The 14,096-nt window shown below is 55.6% G+C and overlaps 7 protein-coding genes across 7 annotated transcripts; 2 read left to right on the top strand and 5 right to left on the bottom strand.

Moving 5' to 3' along the window:
• Positions 1-29: 29 nt before the first annotated feature.
• Positions 30-1,465, bottom strand: L226DRAFT_613884 (uncharacterized protein; the record flags this gene model as incomplete). The annotated part of the gene is made up of 2 exons (XM_067686561.1): positions 30-998; positions 1,055-1,465. 2 exons carry the CDS (start codon positions 1,463-1,465, stop codon positions 30-32), a joined length of 1,380 nt encoding a protein of 459 aa, XP_067534323.1.
• Positions 1,466-2,674: 1,209 nt separating this feature from the next.
• Positions 2,675-4,389, bottom strand: L226DRAFT_96934 (Aldo/keto reductase). The gene is made up of 10 exons (XM_067687390.1): positions 4,116-4,389; positions 3,926-4,013; positions 3,785-3,876; positions 3,627-3,707; positions 3,445-3,568; positions 3,320-3,386; positions 3,132-3,260; positions 3,019-3,068; positions 2,773-2,966; positions 2,675-2,693 (listed from the first exon to the last, which is right to left on the bottom strand). Exons 1-9 carry the CDS (start codon positions 4,165-4,167, stop codon positions 2,810-2,812), a joined length of 840 nt encoding a protein of 279 aa, XP_067534322.1. The 5' UTR covers positions 4,168-4,389; the 3' UTR covers positions 2,675-2,693; positions 2,773-2,809.
• A 69-nt stretch (positions 4,390-4,458) lies between these two features.
• On the bottom strand, positions 4,459-5,775 carry L226DRAFT_572019 (Aldo/keto reductase; the record flags this gene model as incomplete). The annotated part of the gene is made up of 9 exons (XM_067684632.1): positions 4,459-4,615; positions 4,675-4,724; positions 4,782-4,907; positions 4,971-5,037; positions 5,089-5,212; positions 5,281-5,361; positions 5,429-5,520; positions 5,581-5,668; positions 5,730-5,775. The coding sequence occupies 9 exons, from the start codon at positions 5,773-5,775 to the stop codon at positions 4,459-4,461; spliced, it is 831 nt and encodes a 276-aa protein (XP_067534321.1).
• A 291-nt stretch (positions 5,776-6,066) lies between these two features.
• Positions 6,067-7,544, bottom strand: L226DRAFT_536024 (nuclear mRNA splicing protein). The gene is made up of 7 exons (XM_067681027.1): positions 7,283-7,544; positions 7,069-7,223; positions 6,973-7,009; positions 6,753-6,910; positions 6,467-6,690; positions 6,228-6,405; positions 6,067-6,171 (listed from the first exon to the last, which is right to left on the bottom strand). Exons 1-6 carry the CDS (start codon positions 7,498-7,500, stop codon positions 6,259-6,261), a joined length of 939 nt encoding a protein of 312 aa, XP_067534320.1. The 5' UTR covers positions 7,501-7,544; the 3' UTR covers positions 6,067-6,171; positions 6,228-6,258.
• Positions 7,545-7,999: 455 nt separating this feature from the next.
• L226DRAFT_561112 (haloacid dehalogenase) lies at positions 8,000-9,339 on the top strand. The gene is made up of 7 exons (XM_067683408.1): positions 8,000-8,201; positions 8,261-8,309; positions 8,375-8,432; positions 8,487-8,589; positions 8,645-8,739; positions 8,796-8,860; positions 8,928-9,339. The coding sequence occupies exons 1-7, from the start codon at positions 8,072-8,074 to the stop codon at positions 9,154-9,156; spliced, it is 729 nt and encodes a 242-aa protein (XP_067534319.1). The 5' UTR covers positions 8,000-8,071; the 3' UTR covers positions 9,157-9,339.
• Positions 9,340-9,891: 552 nt separating this feature from the next.
• Positions 9,892-12,483, bottom strand: L226DRAFT_96782 (uncharacterized protein). The gene is made up of 5 exons (XM_067687389.1): positions 12,367-12,483; positions 12,241-12,294; positions 12,043-12,189; positions 10,703-11,984; positions 9,892-10,641 (listed from the first exon to the last, which is right to left on the bottom strand). The coding sequence occupies exons 2-5, from the start codon at positions 12,253-12,255 to the stop codon at positions 10,034-10,036; spliced, it is 2,052 nt and encodes a 683-aa protein (XP_067534318.1). The 5' UTR covers positions 12,256-12,294; positions 12,367-12,483; the 3' UTR covers positions 9,892-10,033.
• A 549-nt stretch (positions 12,484-13,032) lies between these two features.
• Positions 13,033-14,074, top strand: L226DRAFT_613878 (uncharacterized protein). Its single transcript, XM_067686560.1, has 4 exons — positions 13,033-13,084; positions 13,157-13,513; positions 13,572-13,838; positions 13,897-14,074. The coding sequence occupies exons 1-4, from the start codon at positions 13,075-13,077 to the stop codon at positions 13,950-13,952; spliced, it is 690 nt and encodes a 229-aa protein (XP_067534317.1). The 5' UTR covers positions 13,033-13,074; the 3' UTR covers positions 13,953-14,074.
• Positions 14,075-14,096: the final 22 nt, after the last annotated feature.

The following is a 14,096-nucleotide window of genomic DNA, read 5'->3' as shown; positions in this document are numbered from 1 at the left end:
AGCATGTGAAGTAGCCAAAAGAAAGCTGACTAGTCGCCGTCACCGTTGCAACCATAGCTGTCCAAGATGCCATAGTACGTCGACCTTGAGTTCGGCAGAGGGCGGAAGCCCGCAGACTCGGATTCAAAGGAGAGACTCTCGAACTTGATCGCCTCGAAGACTCGGACGGGCTGACCAGGGGAGCCCGAGATCGAAGGCAGCTTCTTTCGTACTTGCTGACGAGAGGAGAGAGAGCCTGCGCGAGGTTGTGGAGGATCGAGGGCGACCTCATCGAGGATGGACAGGATGTTCGGGACAGAGCTCGTGCTGGACGCGCTGGACGAGGGAGTAAGCACGAAGTCCTTCGCGTCCTTGATGCTATCGCCGTTCCGATCGGGTAGGCAGGGCTCTCTGATGACGATGGCCGCACCCGGCGAGCAGATGCAGATTCCGAGGCCAACATTTGAAGCGGTTGGGGGAACCGGCCTTGGGCCGCGTGCGGTAGCTGACACGAACTTCTTCGGAGGCCTCCCAAGGACGAAGGCCTTCCCCGAGAAGCTGGATACATTGACGATCACCTCCTCCTCTGCCAGCTTCGGAGCCGTAGTAACTGGCATCGGGACCTCGAGGGTGTCCAGAGGAGAGTTGGCTGAGAGGATGGCAGGAAACACGGCTGACGCCGAGGCTGGTGTGGCTGGCATAGGGCTGTCGGGCTCGGAGGCTGTCGACGCTGGGCTGTAGTTCTCCGGAGAAGGCAGTCCTTGGACATCGAAGGAAGGGATGTAACAAGGAACAAGGGGGTGCGTGAACTCGTCGACGAGCGAGAAGGCCGGAGAGCCGTCGCATGGGTGAATGACGATCTCGGGGACATCGACACGTCCACAGCCAGATGAACTTGTCCTCCGACTCTGTGTACGCTTGAACTCCTCCCCGATCCCGGTAGAAAGCGTTGACCTTGCTTGAGCGGCGGCGTGTTGCTCAATCGCACGTTGGAGGTCAGCCACTGTGATGGGCTCGCGCTATCCAAAGCGAGGCGTGAGCAACGACATAACCAGCCGGACTTACGGAGGCTGACCTTGACTTCATCCCTCCGCCAGAACATCACCGCCTTGAGCACTCGAGCGTAGAGCGGAGCCTTGGGCCGCAGGTGAGGCAGAACCGTGTAGACCGGCCAAGGTAACTCAGGCTCCCGCTCACGGGACGAAGTACAAGAGAATCGGCCAGTGAGTCGGGACCGAAATGAAGCAGACTGGTCCCTGCTGGCGGGGTCGACGACCTCGAAGTAAGCCTCCTTGACATGGTGTAGCCGAGCGCGTGTCGCCTGTGAGCGGTGGCGGTATCTGCGGACTCTAGTGACCAGGATGGCACCAAAGGCAAGGACCGTGAGCACGACGAGGAGAACCAGCCCAATTATGGTCGACGGAGTGAAGACCGCGGTAGTTGTTGTTACGTTGAACGCCGTGTATGTCGAAGAAGCTGAAGACATAGTTGTGAGTGCAGGAAATGGATGCGGTGAGTGAAGAAGCACAAATGCACTATAAGCCGCACACAGTGCCCTGATATTGGGGAGGGGACGGGCTGACCTCGTTCTGATTGTCAGCCACTTGTCTGGACTGGGGACAGCCCTCGAGACAACGATGATCGAGACTGAGCGATGTCGTCCTGTCATGCGGTTGAGCTACTATACCTTCGTCCTACGCGGCAGCTCCTTCTTAGCTAGTCTATACTGGTGACTGAACCTCGACGACTCGGTCACGTGACGAACTTGTACTACGTCCTCGGGCCCGCAGTGTTTACAGTACCGGTATAGCACGAGCTGAATCATCGTTGAAACAGCCAGAGAAGTATGAAGCTGCTGTTCTGGGCGGCAGTTTCAGCATGACCGGCACGGCGGGGCCTTCTAATTCTCATAATTGAGTCAGTTGGAGCGGGCGCGAAAGCGGGGCTTCGGCACGGGCCAAGACAACATTTATCCTGACACAAGAGGCAAGAAGCAACCTCGGCTGCATCCAGTGCTGGAGTGGTCTCCAAGAAGTGTATCAGCTGCTACCGTTGGCGCTGAGGGACGTCACCGTCGTGAACACATCAAACTCCAACGCTCTCAACTCGCGGGTATAAAAAAGCCGGCTTCCAGGTTCTGTAGACTTCATTTATATCCCCGCAACGTATCGCACAATCTGCGCACCTCCAACAAAACATGATACAACCAAACAGCAACATGTACTCGTACGCCAACGAGCGACCTGCGGAGTACAGCGCCAGCCCTTCGCAGCGGCGGAATCAATACACGAATGCGATAGCCAGCACGGAGGGGTACCGTAAGTTCCTGTTTCACCAGCCACCCACGGTGCATGCAACGACAAAAGTACTGACAATGGACAATGAGCGAACGCAGCGAGGACACAGGGCATCCCGTTAGAACGCACTGCATCCCTCACGACGCCTGAAGCCCCGCTCAATCCAGATACAATTCACATCTCCAAGAAGACCACGCTTGGCGATAAAATTATGGGTAGGTCCACTCACCTGCTGTGCCTCCGCGGATGGTCCCTCGCTGACGGAGAGCCGGCTGCGACGTGGGTGATAGGCACCGCAGAGACCCTCGCGGGAAAGGTCACGAAGAACCGAGGAATGATCGAGCGCGGGCAGATGCGTAAGGGCGTCTGAATGCGAGTACCAACGTGAATGTTATTGCGTGCGAAGCGCGAAGTGTACTGTACAGCTGTATCAGTAGTCAGTGTTATCAAACCAGACGTTCGAGGAGGCGCGATAAGGCTCAGTTGTCGCACTCACCATTAACAAGTCTACGTATGCATAGAAGTTGATTGAGTTATAGACAGTCGACGGGGTTCCAGGTGATCGCGCCTTCCTTGCCCTTGTCCAAGGCGTCGATCGCAGCCATGTCTTCTGTGCTCAGCTCGAAGTCGAACACTTGCGAGTTCGACAGGATGCGCGCGGGGTGCGCAGACTTCGGTAAAGGCACGAGCCTGGAGGAAGGATAAACGATACGGCTACCGCAACGAACGGACAAAGGCTCACCCGTGCTGGAGGGACCACCGGATCGCTATCTGCGCGGCGTCCTTTCCGTACTACCCACGGAACCCCGTCAGTAGGCCCCTTGTGAATACTCATATGGAAGAGATGAGGCTTACCTTCGCAGCCAGCCGCACAAGGACGGGCTCGTCAAGCCTGCCTTGCACGAGGGGCGAATATGCCTGCACGACGATGCCGTTCTCCTTGCAGTACTTTACGATCGGCCGCTGTTGGCAGAACGGATGTAACTGCACCCGGCGATCAGCGTCATTCGAAAGCGCGTATACCCAAAGTGAGACGAGCTCACCTCGACCTGGTTGACAGCGGGCAGCTCGAGCCCGGCCGCGCGTATCTCCTCGATGTGCTGAGGGCCGCTGCGTGATAAGGTGAGCATTCTTGCACTACGAGCTTGAGGGAATGCAAGCGACATACTAGTTGGAGACACCGATAGACTTGATCTTGCCCGCGTTCCGTGCATCGATGAGTGCACGCCAAGTCTCGAGCCGTTTCTCCTTTCCAGAGAGGCCGCTATGGATCAAGTATAAGTCAAAGTAGTCTGCATACGCCGGTATCCATCAGGAACCACTCTACTGCAAGCCGAGGCGATGACATACTGCAGCCAAACTTGTCCAGCGAATCCTGCACCGCCGCCAGCGTGCTCTCGTACCCATGCTCAGGGTGATAGATCTTCGAAGCTGCACAGCAAACAACGTCAGCCGCCAACCTTGTCAGACAACGTATACGTGTCGCACAAAGTTAAGATGACACGCACTGACGAAGATCTCTTCTCGCGGGATGCCACTCTCGCGGACCGCCTGGCCGACCTGGGCTTCGTTCTTGTAGTACCGCGCAGAATCGATGTGCCTGCATAGATGAGTGTTCGGTCTAGGGGATGTATTGGAGCTAGACCGACCTGTATCCACACTGGAGAGCGGCGAGACACGCAGGCGCGCATTCGTCATTCTGGAAGACGCCTAGACCCAGGAGGGGCATTTCGTATCCTGTCCAGTCATGACCGTCAATTTCTAGGTCATACAGCAAGCTACGTGTGTGTCTATCGTTCCCACCGTAGCGTGCATAGTGAACAAGAGAGGATGACGTACCACTCCGGAGACGGACGGTGCTGCGAAGCGATAAGGGCTTCGGTGACGACATCGCAAACGTTGATCTCAAAACTCAGAGGATGGGGGGGATGGGAGAGAAGGACGAGGATTCGAGTGCTTCATCCACACGTGTATATATACACTCGGACCCCCGTCGGGAGCCGGCGTGATCGATGGACCGCCGCTCCGATGGTGACGATTATGGCGGCCTTGCTCTCGGTCGTCGTGATTTCGGCCTAGTGCAGCCAGAGACTCAGAAGTCGTCCTATAGACGTCTAGACATAAAGTACAACGTATGCATTCGTGAGTGCTCCTCGCTCCCGCCACAGTATCTGTTCTCACATTACTCGGCGTCCACAGGGTTCCACGCAACCGCGCCCTTCGCGCCACGATCGAGCCCGTCCAGTGTGGCCATGTCTTCCGCGCTGAGCTCAAAATCGTAGATGTCGACGTTCGACACCACGCGCTCGGGCTTCGAAGACTTTGGAAGTGACACAAAGCTGGTGGCAGGATCGTTCAGGGTCGACACGTACGCTTCGAAGATCGTCCAATGACTTACCCGTGCTGAATGGACCACCGAACGAGGGTTTGGGCAGGATCCTTGTTATACTGTTGGGACGCTTAGCGCGATCAAGTTCGCGTGCGTATACGAGATCAACAACGAACCTTCTTGCCAATGTTCACGATCGTGTCGTTCCAGGCACCACGAATGAGCGGGCAATATGCCTCGATGACGATGCCATGCTTGTTGCAGTACTCGACGATATCTTTCTGCTGGCAGAAAGGTTGCACCTACGTGACGCGCACACGAAATCAGCGATATTGCTCATTGCGAGTCCAATCTTCGCGACGCACCTCGAGCTGGTTGACAGCAGGCGTCTCGAGACCTGCGGCCTTGATCTCCTCGAGGTGCTTCACGCCGCTGTCAAGTATAAGCTCGCATGCAGGCCTCCAATGCAGTTGTTCCACTTACTAGTTGGAGACGCCGATGGAACGCAGCTTGCCCTGGTTCCTCGCCTCGATCAGCGCCTTGTACGCCTCCAATCGACGCTCCTTGCCAGACAGAGGACTGTGCAGGAGCATCAGATCGATGTAATCTGTTTTCGCGCGCGCATATACCCAGTCAGCACGCCGCAGGACGCCCGTAACACAGCACAGAGCGTACCAAAGCCGAAGTTCTTCAGCGAGCTGTCGATTGCAGCGAGGGTCTTTTCGAATCCATGCTCCGGGCTGTCGACCTTGGAAGCTGAGAGTAAGAGAGAACACGACCGTCAGCGAAGAGGACATGGCTGCAAGGAACCAGCAGCACTGACTGATGAAGACCTGGTCGCGCGGAACGCCGCTCTCCCGGCGAGCCTCTCCGACCTGCGCCTCGTTCCTGTACATACGTGCGGAGTCGATGTGTCTACCCCACCAGCGTGTCAGCATGACCCATATCACGACTCTGAACACGATGTATGCGCACTTGTAGCCATGCTTCAGCGCCGCCAAACACGCGGGTTTGCAATCATCGTTCCTGTACACGCCCAGACCGATCCGGGGCAACTCATACCCTGTTCCGCGTTCCAAATCAACCATCGCTCACCACGGGAAAATGCACAAGCGGAAGCTCACCGGAAGGGAGCTTGATCGTCGACTGGAGATTGAGCGTGGATGCCATGGTGGTAGATGGTCGAAAGAGGCGGGGCAGGGTGCGGAGGACGTGGGGTATATATACCGCGTCCCTGGGAAGGACATCGGGGCTGGACGTGGATTTCCGCATAGAAGATCGCTGCTGTGTCAGCATAGTCGGTGTGAAGGCTGGGATAAATCTGGGATAAGTATTGCCACTGATACTGCAGTGATCGCGCTGAGATGACAGAGGCGATGACGATATCAGTGGCCGCTGCTGTCCTCTATCCTCCCAATCTTATCTGATCTTGAAGCTTGAAGTCGTACTATGTAAGAGCCCGCCACTGTACGAGGAGACTTCTGTTGCATAGAACGTATGTCTCAGTCAGATGGCCCTGATTATTGGGTCACGTCCAGACAGCAATCCGCGTATGTACTCGTACACCTAACAGTTACTGTCAGCTTCTTCAAGCAAACGCGAATCCAGCGTTGAGCACGTACTATCAGTCCATTCTGCATCGTGCGGTAGGCATCATCCTGAGGATGGCGTCCGCCACACCTTCACCGTCCCATCAGCACTTGCTGTGATCAGCTCACCAGCATCGACCGGGTGGTGCTCGATCCAGGTTATCACCCTCTCGTGTACCTTTGGGGGTGGATTGGGCTGCAGCGGCGCGGCCTGCACATTTGCCTAGTCAGCAAATCTTGAGCCAGGGGCCATGCGAACGAAGAGAACGTACGTCGACAAGATCCCACGCCCATACCGACCCATTCTCGTCTCCACACACAACCGTCGCCTCTCCGTGTCCGAAGCACGAACGTATCCGGTACGACGTGCTCGCGTGGCCCTTGAAGTCGTTCAGCATCTTCCCCGTCGACATGTCCATTAGACGAATGTGCGCGTCAAGGGTCGTCGCAAGATAAGTCTGGTTGTCTTGCGACGGGACAACCGCCGTAACGGGGTCTAGAGTGGGGAGCAGGCATCAGGGTGAGGTTAGAAATACTGAATTCAAGAGAGGCACGTACGTCCAAAGAAGTCGGTACGCAGTTCGCCCATACGCAGGTCGTACGTCCTGACGTGTCCGTCCACCGAACCGGTGAGGATGTACGTTCCGCCGACGTGTATAGCTTGCACTGCGTCGCGTGCTTCTTCCAGCGTCTGGATCGGCGCACGATTCTGCGACCTGCACGACGATGTTTCTCGGTCACCCACAGTGTGCAAAACACAAGACGAAAATATACGCACTTCAAGTCCCACAGCCTAACGGTGGAGTCATACGACCCTCCAACAATCTAAGCATCTCAGGCCTTCCCTCCCCTTGCCAGCCAAAGTAACACTCACCACTCGCCAGCACGCTCGCGTCCTCGTTGAACTCCACCGCGAAGATCTTGCCCATGTGCCCCGAGATGCGCCGTATCGTCTGCCCGGTCATCACATCCCACAAGAAGACCTGCCTGTCCCCTCCCGAGGACGCGAACCGGCTATTGTCGTGCGCTCTGCTCGTATGTCGACGCGTCAATTTCCAGGTCCAGGGAAGGGGAGAGGGAATACGTACACTGTGAGAGAAAGCACCTCGTATCCATGCGCCGCGTACGACTTGATTTCCGTACCCAAGTCCGGGTTCCACAGCCTGACGGTGCGGTCTTGTCCACCTGAGAGGACGTATTTCGCGGTGCCCTTTGCGTAGCGGGCGACGTGTACGGGGCCTTTGTGGTTGGCGAGCGTTTTGTGCAGCGTACGAGGAGTCTGTGCTGGGCCGCGTGATGGTGCCATGATGACGACAGAGACAGGACGGAGAGTGTGCGATATCGAGTGGTCCAACCCAGAGTCCAAGACAATGACATACCTTCAGCCAACATTTCTTGATACACCGCGCATGTCCGATTGATGGCCGCAAGTCTTTTAAACGCCGACGAGATAAGTATATTAGGTTCAGCAGTTTCAACATTGAAGTCGGAATTAGGTATGCTTTCAATCGGAGAATAATCTGTCTTTTAATGCATGTGGCTGTCACTCACATTGCAGTACGGTACTCCTCCTCCTCCTCCGTATAGGTTCCACCCCGTCCCCCGCTGCTGCGTTGTAATGAACAACGACGGCAAACATACTATATACGATGCATGGGGTTGCACCAGAGATTTCAGGCCCACTCCAATTAGTAGTTATCGCTCTAACCTCAAGCTCAAGCTTAGGTGGGAACTTGAAACTCTTGAAGGCGCAAATAGCCGCGAATCCTCTCGCCCTTACTCAGCACTTACCCATGCCGACTTCGGCTCATGCAGATCCTCAGCGTACGGGTCTGTCTGTACGCGTCAGCGAGTGCTGTTCTTGAATATCAACCACCATGTCGCAACAAGCAAGCACACTCGCGGGCGTGGAAGTATACATCTTCGACGTCTTTGGCACCGTCGTCGACTGGTACGGGAACATCACGCGGGCACTCGCTGCAGCCGCACCGGAAGGTGTCAACGAAGGTAATTACGACAAACACGGGAGTTCTCTTGCTGGTATGTGGCCAACCAAGGACTGACAGATTGGGATGCGTTCGCCAATGAATGGCGCACTGGATATTTCAACCATGCGTAAGTCGCATAGCAAGCTATGCATCGTATGTTCTTGGATACAATGCTGACCGCCGCACTGGTAGGCGAAGCATCGCAGCTGGAGGCGAAGGCACTACGAACATGGACAAGGCTCACCGACAGGTCTGCGTTCTCTGATTCACACTTCCCCGAGTTTCTAATGAGCCCCTCGTACAGACCCTTGACGCCATGCTCGAGACCCCACGCTGGAAGAAGTTAGGTTCTGCATGGGACAACGAGCAGCGACAAGCCCTCGTCAAGGCCTGGCACAAAGCGAACGGTACGTGTCCGGGACTTCGTCATCCGTGCAAGAGCAGCGCTTGATTAATCTGCAGGTTGGCCCGACTCGTCAAAGGGCATATACGGGCTCAAGAAGAAAGCCATAGTTGCTGCGCTCTCCAACGGGAACGTCCGCTTCCTCGTTGACCTTGTAAAGTCTCCACCCGAAGGCGTGTGCATCTAACCTGACACAACCTCCTCACGCAGGCGAAGCACGCCGATCTGCCCTTCGATGTGCTCTTGTCCGTAGACCTCTTCGGGACCTGCAAGCCGTGAGTACTTCTCTATGACTCCCAAGATGTCATTCATGGCTCACTTTGAAATTCGAACGGTCGTCAGGAATGAGAAGGTCTACCAGGGCGCACTGCACCACCTCGACGCAGCCCCAGAGAAATGCGCCATGGTGGCCGCGCACCTCTGGGATCTCCGTGCAGCAGCGAAGCAGGGCATGAGAACGGTGTACGTTCCGCGTGTCACGGACGACAAGGAGGACAGGGACAGCGTGAAGACCAAGGCTAATGGTGGGGAAGTCGATCTTGTGGTTAGCTCTATTGAGGAGCTTGCTTGAGACGCATCATTTAAGGCTCGGAAGAGGTTGTTGTATAAGTAGTAATGTCGGGTCAAGATGGAGAGAAGTGTACTATGTATCTAACAAGCAACCACAGGCCCAGCCGTTGTCATGTCGAGGACTCTTGTATTACACTTGGAGGGTCCACAGGGCCGTTCTGCTGAGATGAATGCGGGAGACTAGTGCAGATGGTGGAATGGTCCGCTTCACCAGGATCCGAGGTAGCAACATCGCTGTCCGATATCTTGGCCAATGATGCATGCTCGTTGGTACCTGCCTTTCGAGTCGTCTGGGGAGGCCTCCCACCCTCATCCGACTCAGAGAGAAAAAGCATGGAGTCGAGTTGCTCTCTCGGGGTGGTCTCAGGAACGGGCGGTAGTGGTCCTGCGCGTAGACATGTCGGTCAGTGCACCTAGTAGACGATGGACAGTGAAGAAAATACGTACGTCGCTCGAAGAGAGAGCGCTCCGGAGGAAGGTGATAGCTCACAGTTCGGCCTAAGCGCAGCCGTTTCCTATCACCACCAAGATGCATCCGCGAGATGCCGGGATCGGCGACAGGACTGTCTGGAACCGCGTATGAACCTTGGATATCCCCGAGTTCAGGAATTCTTATAGTCAGCTCTGCATTGGTTCGATGAAGTCAGCTCGGTTCCCATGAGCAAACACTGTAATGCTACTGACCGTCCTTGATCCAATCGGCCCATGGTTCTAGGATCTCGGCTTCGCCCTCCAGAGGCTCTTCAGACTCGGAAGCAACCTGAGGGTGTTGTGACACATGGGCGTGGTCTTGATCTGCCTCGTGTGGGGGTTGCGCGTTTGCGATTGTAGTGTGGTCGGCATGTACGACGTCAGCGGGTACAAATGGAGTTTGGTCTTCAACGCGCCGATGTGACTCGGCTGCCGTACCTTTTCAGCACGTTCAGAGTCATATACGCGACTTCTGAAGACACGGCGGCAATCTGGGCATAATGCTCACCATGTTGTGCGGAACTGCCGTTGAAATGGAGGCGTATCTCCATGGTTTTGAGATCCTCCTGAAGTGTCACAAGAGCGCGCCGTGCACCCCGCGAGGCCGCTTCACCCATACCATTGCCGAACGCGATGTACCCCCTCTCGACCACTGACAGTGCCTCCCTGAATATCCTCACCAGGTCATCTTCAACAAGGTCCGCCGTCGCTGGGTCGGCCCGTATCTTCCGGATGAGGAGAGGTAGTTCAGAGTAGCGGAGAGCCCACAGGAGGACGCCTTGTCGAGAGCGTCGCGTCCGCCACGTGGGGAAGTGCAGGAAGAGCTTGAACCCACGCAAGAGGTTCTTCACGCGCTCGGAGGCGGGCGAGCCATCCCTCTCCAGGCGTGCGCGATGCCGCAACAGGTACTTGACGGTGTATTCGATCCCTGTGAGGTAGTAACTGACCGATTCGGTTCGATCAAGGTCCACGAGCTCTTCGATTTCGGCTGGTTTGAGCGGAAACGTCGCCTCGACTGACAACACGAAATCCTCAGCCAGTGAACGCTGGACAAATGGGAAGGAGAAAACACTCACCATCCTCAAGAACCGACGATCCAGGCATGAGGCAAGCTTCAGTGTCGATGCGTGACCTCTGGAGATACACCAGAATGCGATGGAAAGCCTCTCTTGCTGCAATACGCCGCGATACGAGTTGCGACATGGCGAGCAGGTATAACATGCCCAGCCGAGACCTTATAGCACACAACGGATGTCGAGGCATTGCTTGCAGGACCTTGCGGATCGCCCCCTTCCTTGGTTCACAGGTGATGAGAGACAAGATGGTGAGGACGAACGGCATGATGGGACGCCATGTCTTCCACTCGTTCGTCACCAGCTTCGAAGTGACGTCGCGGAGCAGGTCCGCGTACCGCACGGACATGCGCGCGGAGAGAGCGTCCATCTCGGAGAGGCATGGTATGATGGTGGTGTTGAGCATTGAGTTGTCGAACGTGGTGTAATACGCTGTGAGGGCGAGGGACTGCTCGAGTTCGAAGTGCTTCGCGTCCGCGTCTGGCTTCTCGCGTGCCTGCCAGTCGCTGAAGCCGCCGACGGTCTCGAGATGGGTGAGGAGCACTCGCGTGGCGTCCCGCAGACGAGCCAGAGTGACATACTTGCGTGACGTCCATGAGGTCGTCTCGAGAGCAGCTTGATGCGCGAAGCGTTCGACTACTCGCAGCACCTTGGACGTGACTCGAGCACCGGTCTGAGCAAAGAGGAAGAATGTGAGAGCTTGCGGGGACTGATAGCAGCAGTCCCGATAAAAGATGGGGAAGAACGTCGTAGCTGCTGTGAACCAAACCAACAAAAAGATGAGGATAGAGGCTGGTATTGCGACCAAGGTGTTGAGGGTCCACAGCAGAATGAGCAAACCGGATAGGAAGAGCGCTAGGGCGAGTTGCAGGAGCATAGGGAGGGCGGCAATAATCTCCGGCACATGCCACTTCAGCAGACTATCGTATCGGTACTGCCTCAAGCGTGCGACTTCTGGAGAGGTCCCAGATAGACTCTGGCTGTACTGGTGAAGCCATTGCTTCACGAGCACTGCGATCGACGAAGCTGAGAGGGTGCAGACTAGAGAAGAGAACCACAGTCCGTTGATCCATATCGCGGAGCTTGGAGCACTGAAGGGAGCGTCGGATGCGGGGATGAACGGCGTCTTCTGCGTAGAATTGACAAATGGCTGCGAGATCGAGTAGCTTTCAAGTTGACTTGACATGTATGCGAGCGCCAAGATAACTGTGTCCGTGTTGTCGGGTTGCAGGAGTGGATAGGACTGGACAATGAACGCTGTGAGTGCGGTCGAGAACAGACCGGCCTAAGAGTGAGATCAGTCACCGAGTCTCGAGCGACACGAGCATGCAATTGATACTGACGAAAACGAGAAGCATGTCAAGCTCCGCATTCCACCTCTTGAGCCTCTCCTCGTAATGACGCTCGATAGCGGTAGCGCAAAATTTCCAAGCTGCCTCTCGCTGCTCTTCTGTAGACATCCAACCCGAAGGCGCGGGACTGGTCGGGAGCTGATGGAACGGAGTGTGAATGTGGGTATAACATGTAGACGGCCTACGTACAAGCGGGGCATCCATGACCTGCTGGCACAAAGGGTGAGGTTACCAGTGAGATGACTGGGATCAAGTCTTAGTAAAGTTTTCTCGGGTACGTGCTCGCTGTCAATGCACCGCCATCATCAAACTTACTGCTCCGCTTCTTCCTCCTGGACGCATCGTGCGTTACCCTGTAGCAGCTATCCTCCTCATATTCCGGAAGAAGGCGTTGAAGAGAGAATCGTCCTCTTGTCATGCCGCAATTCAAGGAGAATCGAGCTGCAAGAAGCCTAAGTCAATGAATCGCGCAAGATGGGGCTTTGCCGCGGGCTTACAAAGCTTTCCCACGCTGCATTTGAGCCTATCAGCGTCGACCGGCGGATTGTTCAATGTACGCACTGCATGCGTACATCGACAACCAGTCTCAAGATGTCACTCGGGACTGGGGAGATATAGTGGTCTTTGCGAGACGATGGTAGTATAAAGCTGACTGACATACTGCTACCCTTCCGGGACTGAACTATGGCGAGAAGGAATGGCCGAGACTTTGACGGCGGTATAGACAACGTTGTGAAATTGCCATTCAAAATAGATCCACCATGCAGTTTCTGACACATTCCTCCAGGTGAGCTCGATGTTGTACGTCCGGGTAGTATCGGGTATGTCGCCATGACCTTGTGTTGTACAATGACGCTTGGGTCAGCGCATTGACGGATACCAACAAGCTTTGGTTCATCGCAGTCCAAGCGAGGCCCGAGTGTGGCTTGCTGGTTATATAAAGATGCAATTCTTCATGCCGTCGCTGAGTACTCCCCACGACCAGCTTCTTCACGGAATCACTGACCTTCATTGCATATCCCTATGTCCTCCGGTGGGTATTTTCCATCTCTATTGGTGTCCCGGGTCTGCTGCGTGGCTCTTCTCAGTACTAATCAATCGATAGAGAGTCAGGTCGAACGCCTTGCGTCATACTACCTCCAGTATGTCGACCAGTACCTCACCGATAACCATAAGAAGATTTGCGACGAGGCTCTCAAATCGGGCATACATGTGGACCTCGCTAGATTAGCCCGATGGCGGTTGGAAGGCGGCATCGTCATGACTCCCGAGAGCGTCCCTAACGTGCTCGTTGATGATCATGGCAGGCTGTACCAAGCGAAGAAACCGATAGACCGTCATCTCAAGAAGCATATCTTCGCATATGCGGCCCTCAGCGTTGTGGATCACCCGATGCATTCCGCTCACTGCGCGTTCTGGGTGAAGCACTCGATAGAGGACACGGCTGCACTTGTCGTCAAGGGTACGTTGACGATGCCAGACTGTGCGATGTCGTACTGACCGGCCCTTCATATCTGCAGCGAGCTACTCGAATAAGGTACCCATCCAGTTCAAAGACAAGCAAGACCTCGTAGAGAGGGTCAAGGCGGGTCAGAGGCGCTATGAAGGACGTATGGTCACCGAAGGTCTCGAGCGTGTCCAGAAGTGGATGGCGGAACACCTGCAGCGCGTGGGTCGAAACCAGCCTGCACAGCCGGCGGGCCCCCCTCCAACGGAACCTTCGGGACATGAGTCTTCCGGACCTAGCGCAAGCGTCACTGTCACTGTCCGAGAGCGCGAGGAGCAAAGTGAGTCGTTGACAGAGAGCTGTGCATGAGCATCACTCACTGATGTGTGCGCATCTAGTCCAACGAATCAAGCGATGGCAGGAGGTCGTTCGAAGCTATGATGATCGCCCGTAGAAGCGGATTGACTGATGTCCGTCGTCCGTCGTGTATCTGAGTTACACGTCGATGTAGATACCTTACCTGTTGTCGGTCTTTACCACACCATAAATTGAATCTCAATCCGTCATTAGTCGACTAAGCATCTACGATGGCAGATCT

Source organism: Lentinus tigrinus, assembly GCF_003813185.1.
Source record: "Lentinus tigrinus ALCF2SS1-7 unplaced genomic scaffold L226scaffold_16, whole genome shotgun sequence".
Taxonomy (NCBI): domain Eukaryota; kingdom Fungi; phylum Basidiomycota; class Agaricomycetes; order Polyporales; family Polyporaceae; genus Lentinus; species Lentinus tigrinus.
The sequence above is the reverse complement of the archived record's forward strand: the minus strand, read 5'-3'. Positions and strand labels throughout refer to the sequence as shown.

What these genes read in the sequence shown, in the direction of transcription:
- L226DRAFT_96934 (XM_067687390.1), bottom strand. Translation starts at nt 4,167, where the DNA reads ATGTCGTCACCGAAGCCCTTATCGCTTCGCAGCACCGTCCGTCTCCGG. An exon ending in TCTATCGGTGTCTCCAACTA is followed by an intron (nt 3,387 to 3,444) that starts GTATGTCGCTTG and finishes CTTATCACGCAG; the next exon opens with CGGCCCTCAGCACATCGAGG. An exon ending in CCGCTGTCAACCAGGTCGAG is followed by an intron (nt 3,261 to 3,319) that starts GTGAGCTCGTCT and finishes CGCCGGGTGCAG; the next exon opens with TTACATCCGTTCTGCCAACA.
- L226DRAFT_536024 (XM_067681027.1), bottom strand. Translation starts at nt 7,500, where the DNA reads ATGGCACCATCACGCGGCCCAGCACAGACTCCTCGTACGCTGCACAAA. An exon ending in CGCGAGCGTGCTGGCGAGTG is followed by an intron (nt 7,010 to 7,068) that starts GTGAGTGTTACT and finishes AGATTGTTGGAG; the next exon opens with GGTCGTATGACTCCACCGTT. An exon ending in GTTAGGCTGTGGGACTTGAA is followed by an intron (nt 6,911 to 6,972) that starts GTGCGTATATTT and finishes ATCGTCGTGCAG; the next exon opens with GTCGCAGAATCGTGCGCCGA.
- L226DRAFT_561112 (XM_067683408.1), top strand. Translation starts at nt 8,072, where the DNA reads ATGTCGCAACAAGCAAGCACACTCGCGGGCGTGGAAGTATACATCTTC. An exon ending in ACCGGAAGGTGTCAACGAAG is followed by an intron (nt 8,202 to 8,260) that starts GTAATTACGACA and finishes AAGGACTGACAG; the next exon opens with ATTGGGATGCGTTCGCCAAT. An exon ending in ACTGGATATTTCAACCATGC is followed by an intron (nt 8,310 to 8,374) that starts GTAAGTCGCATA and finishes CCGCACTGGTAG; the next exon opens with GCGAAGCATCGCAGCTGGAG.
- L226DRAFT_96782 (XM_067687389.1), bottom strand. An exon ending in TTGACATGCTTCTCGTTTTC is followed by an intron (nt 11,985 to 12,042) that starts GTCAGTATCAAT and finishes TCTCACTCTTAG; the next exon opens with GCCGGTCTGTTCTCGACCGC. An exon ending in ATCGTCGGTTCTTGAGGATG is followed by an intron (nt 10,642 to 10,702) that starts GTGAGTGTTTTC and finishes TCGTGTTGTCAG; the next exon opens with TCGAGGCGACGTTTCCGCTC.
- L226DRAFT_613878 (XM_067686560.1), top strand. An exon ending in GGCTGCACTTGTCGTCAAGG is followed by an intron (nt 13,514 to 13,571) that starts GTACGTTGACGA and finishes TCATATCTGCAG; the next exon opens with CGAGCTACTCGAATAAGGTA. An exon ending in CCGAGAGCGCGAGGAGCAAA is followed by an intron (nt 13,839 to 13,896) that starts GTGAGTCGTTGA and finishes GTGCGCATCTAG; the next exon opens with TCCAACGAATCAAGCGATGG.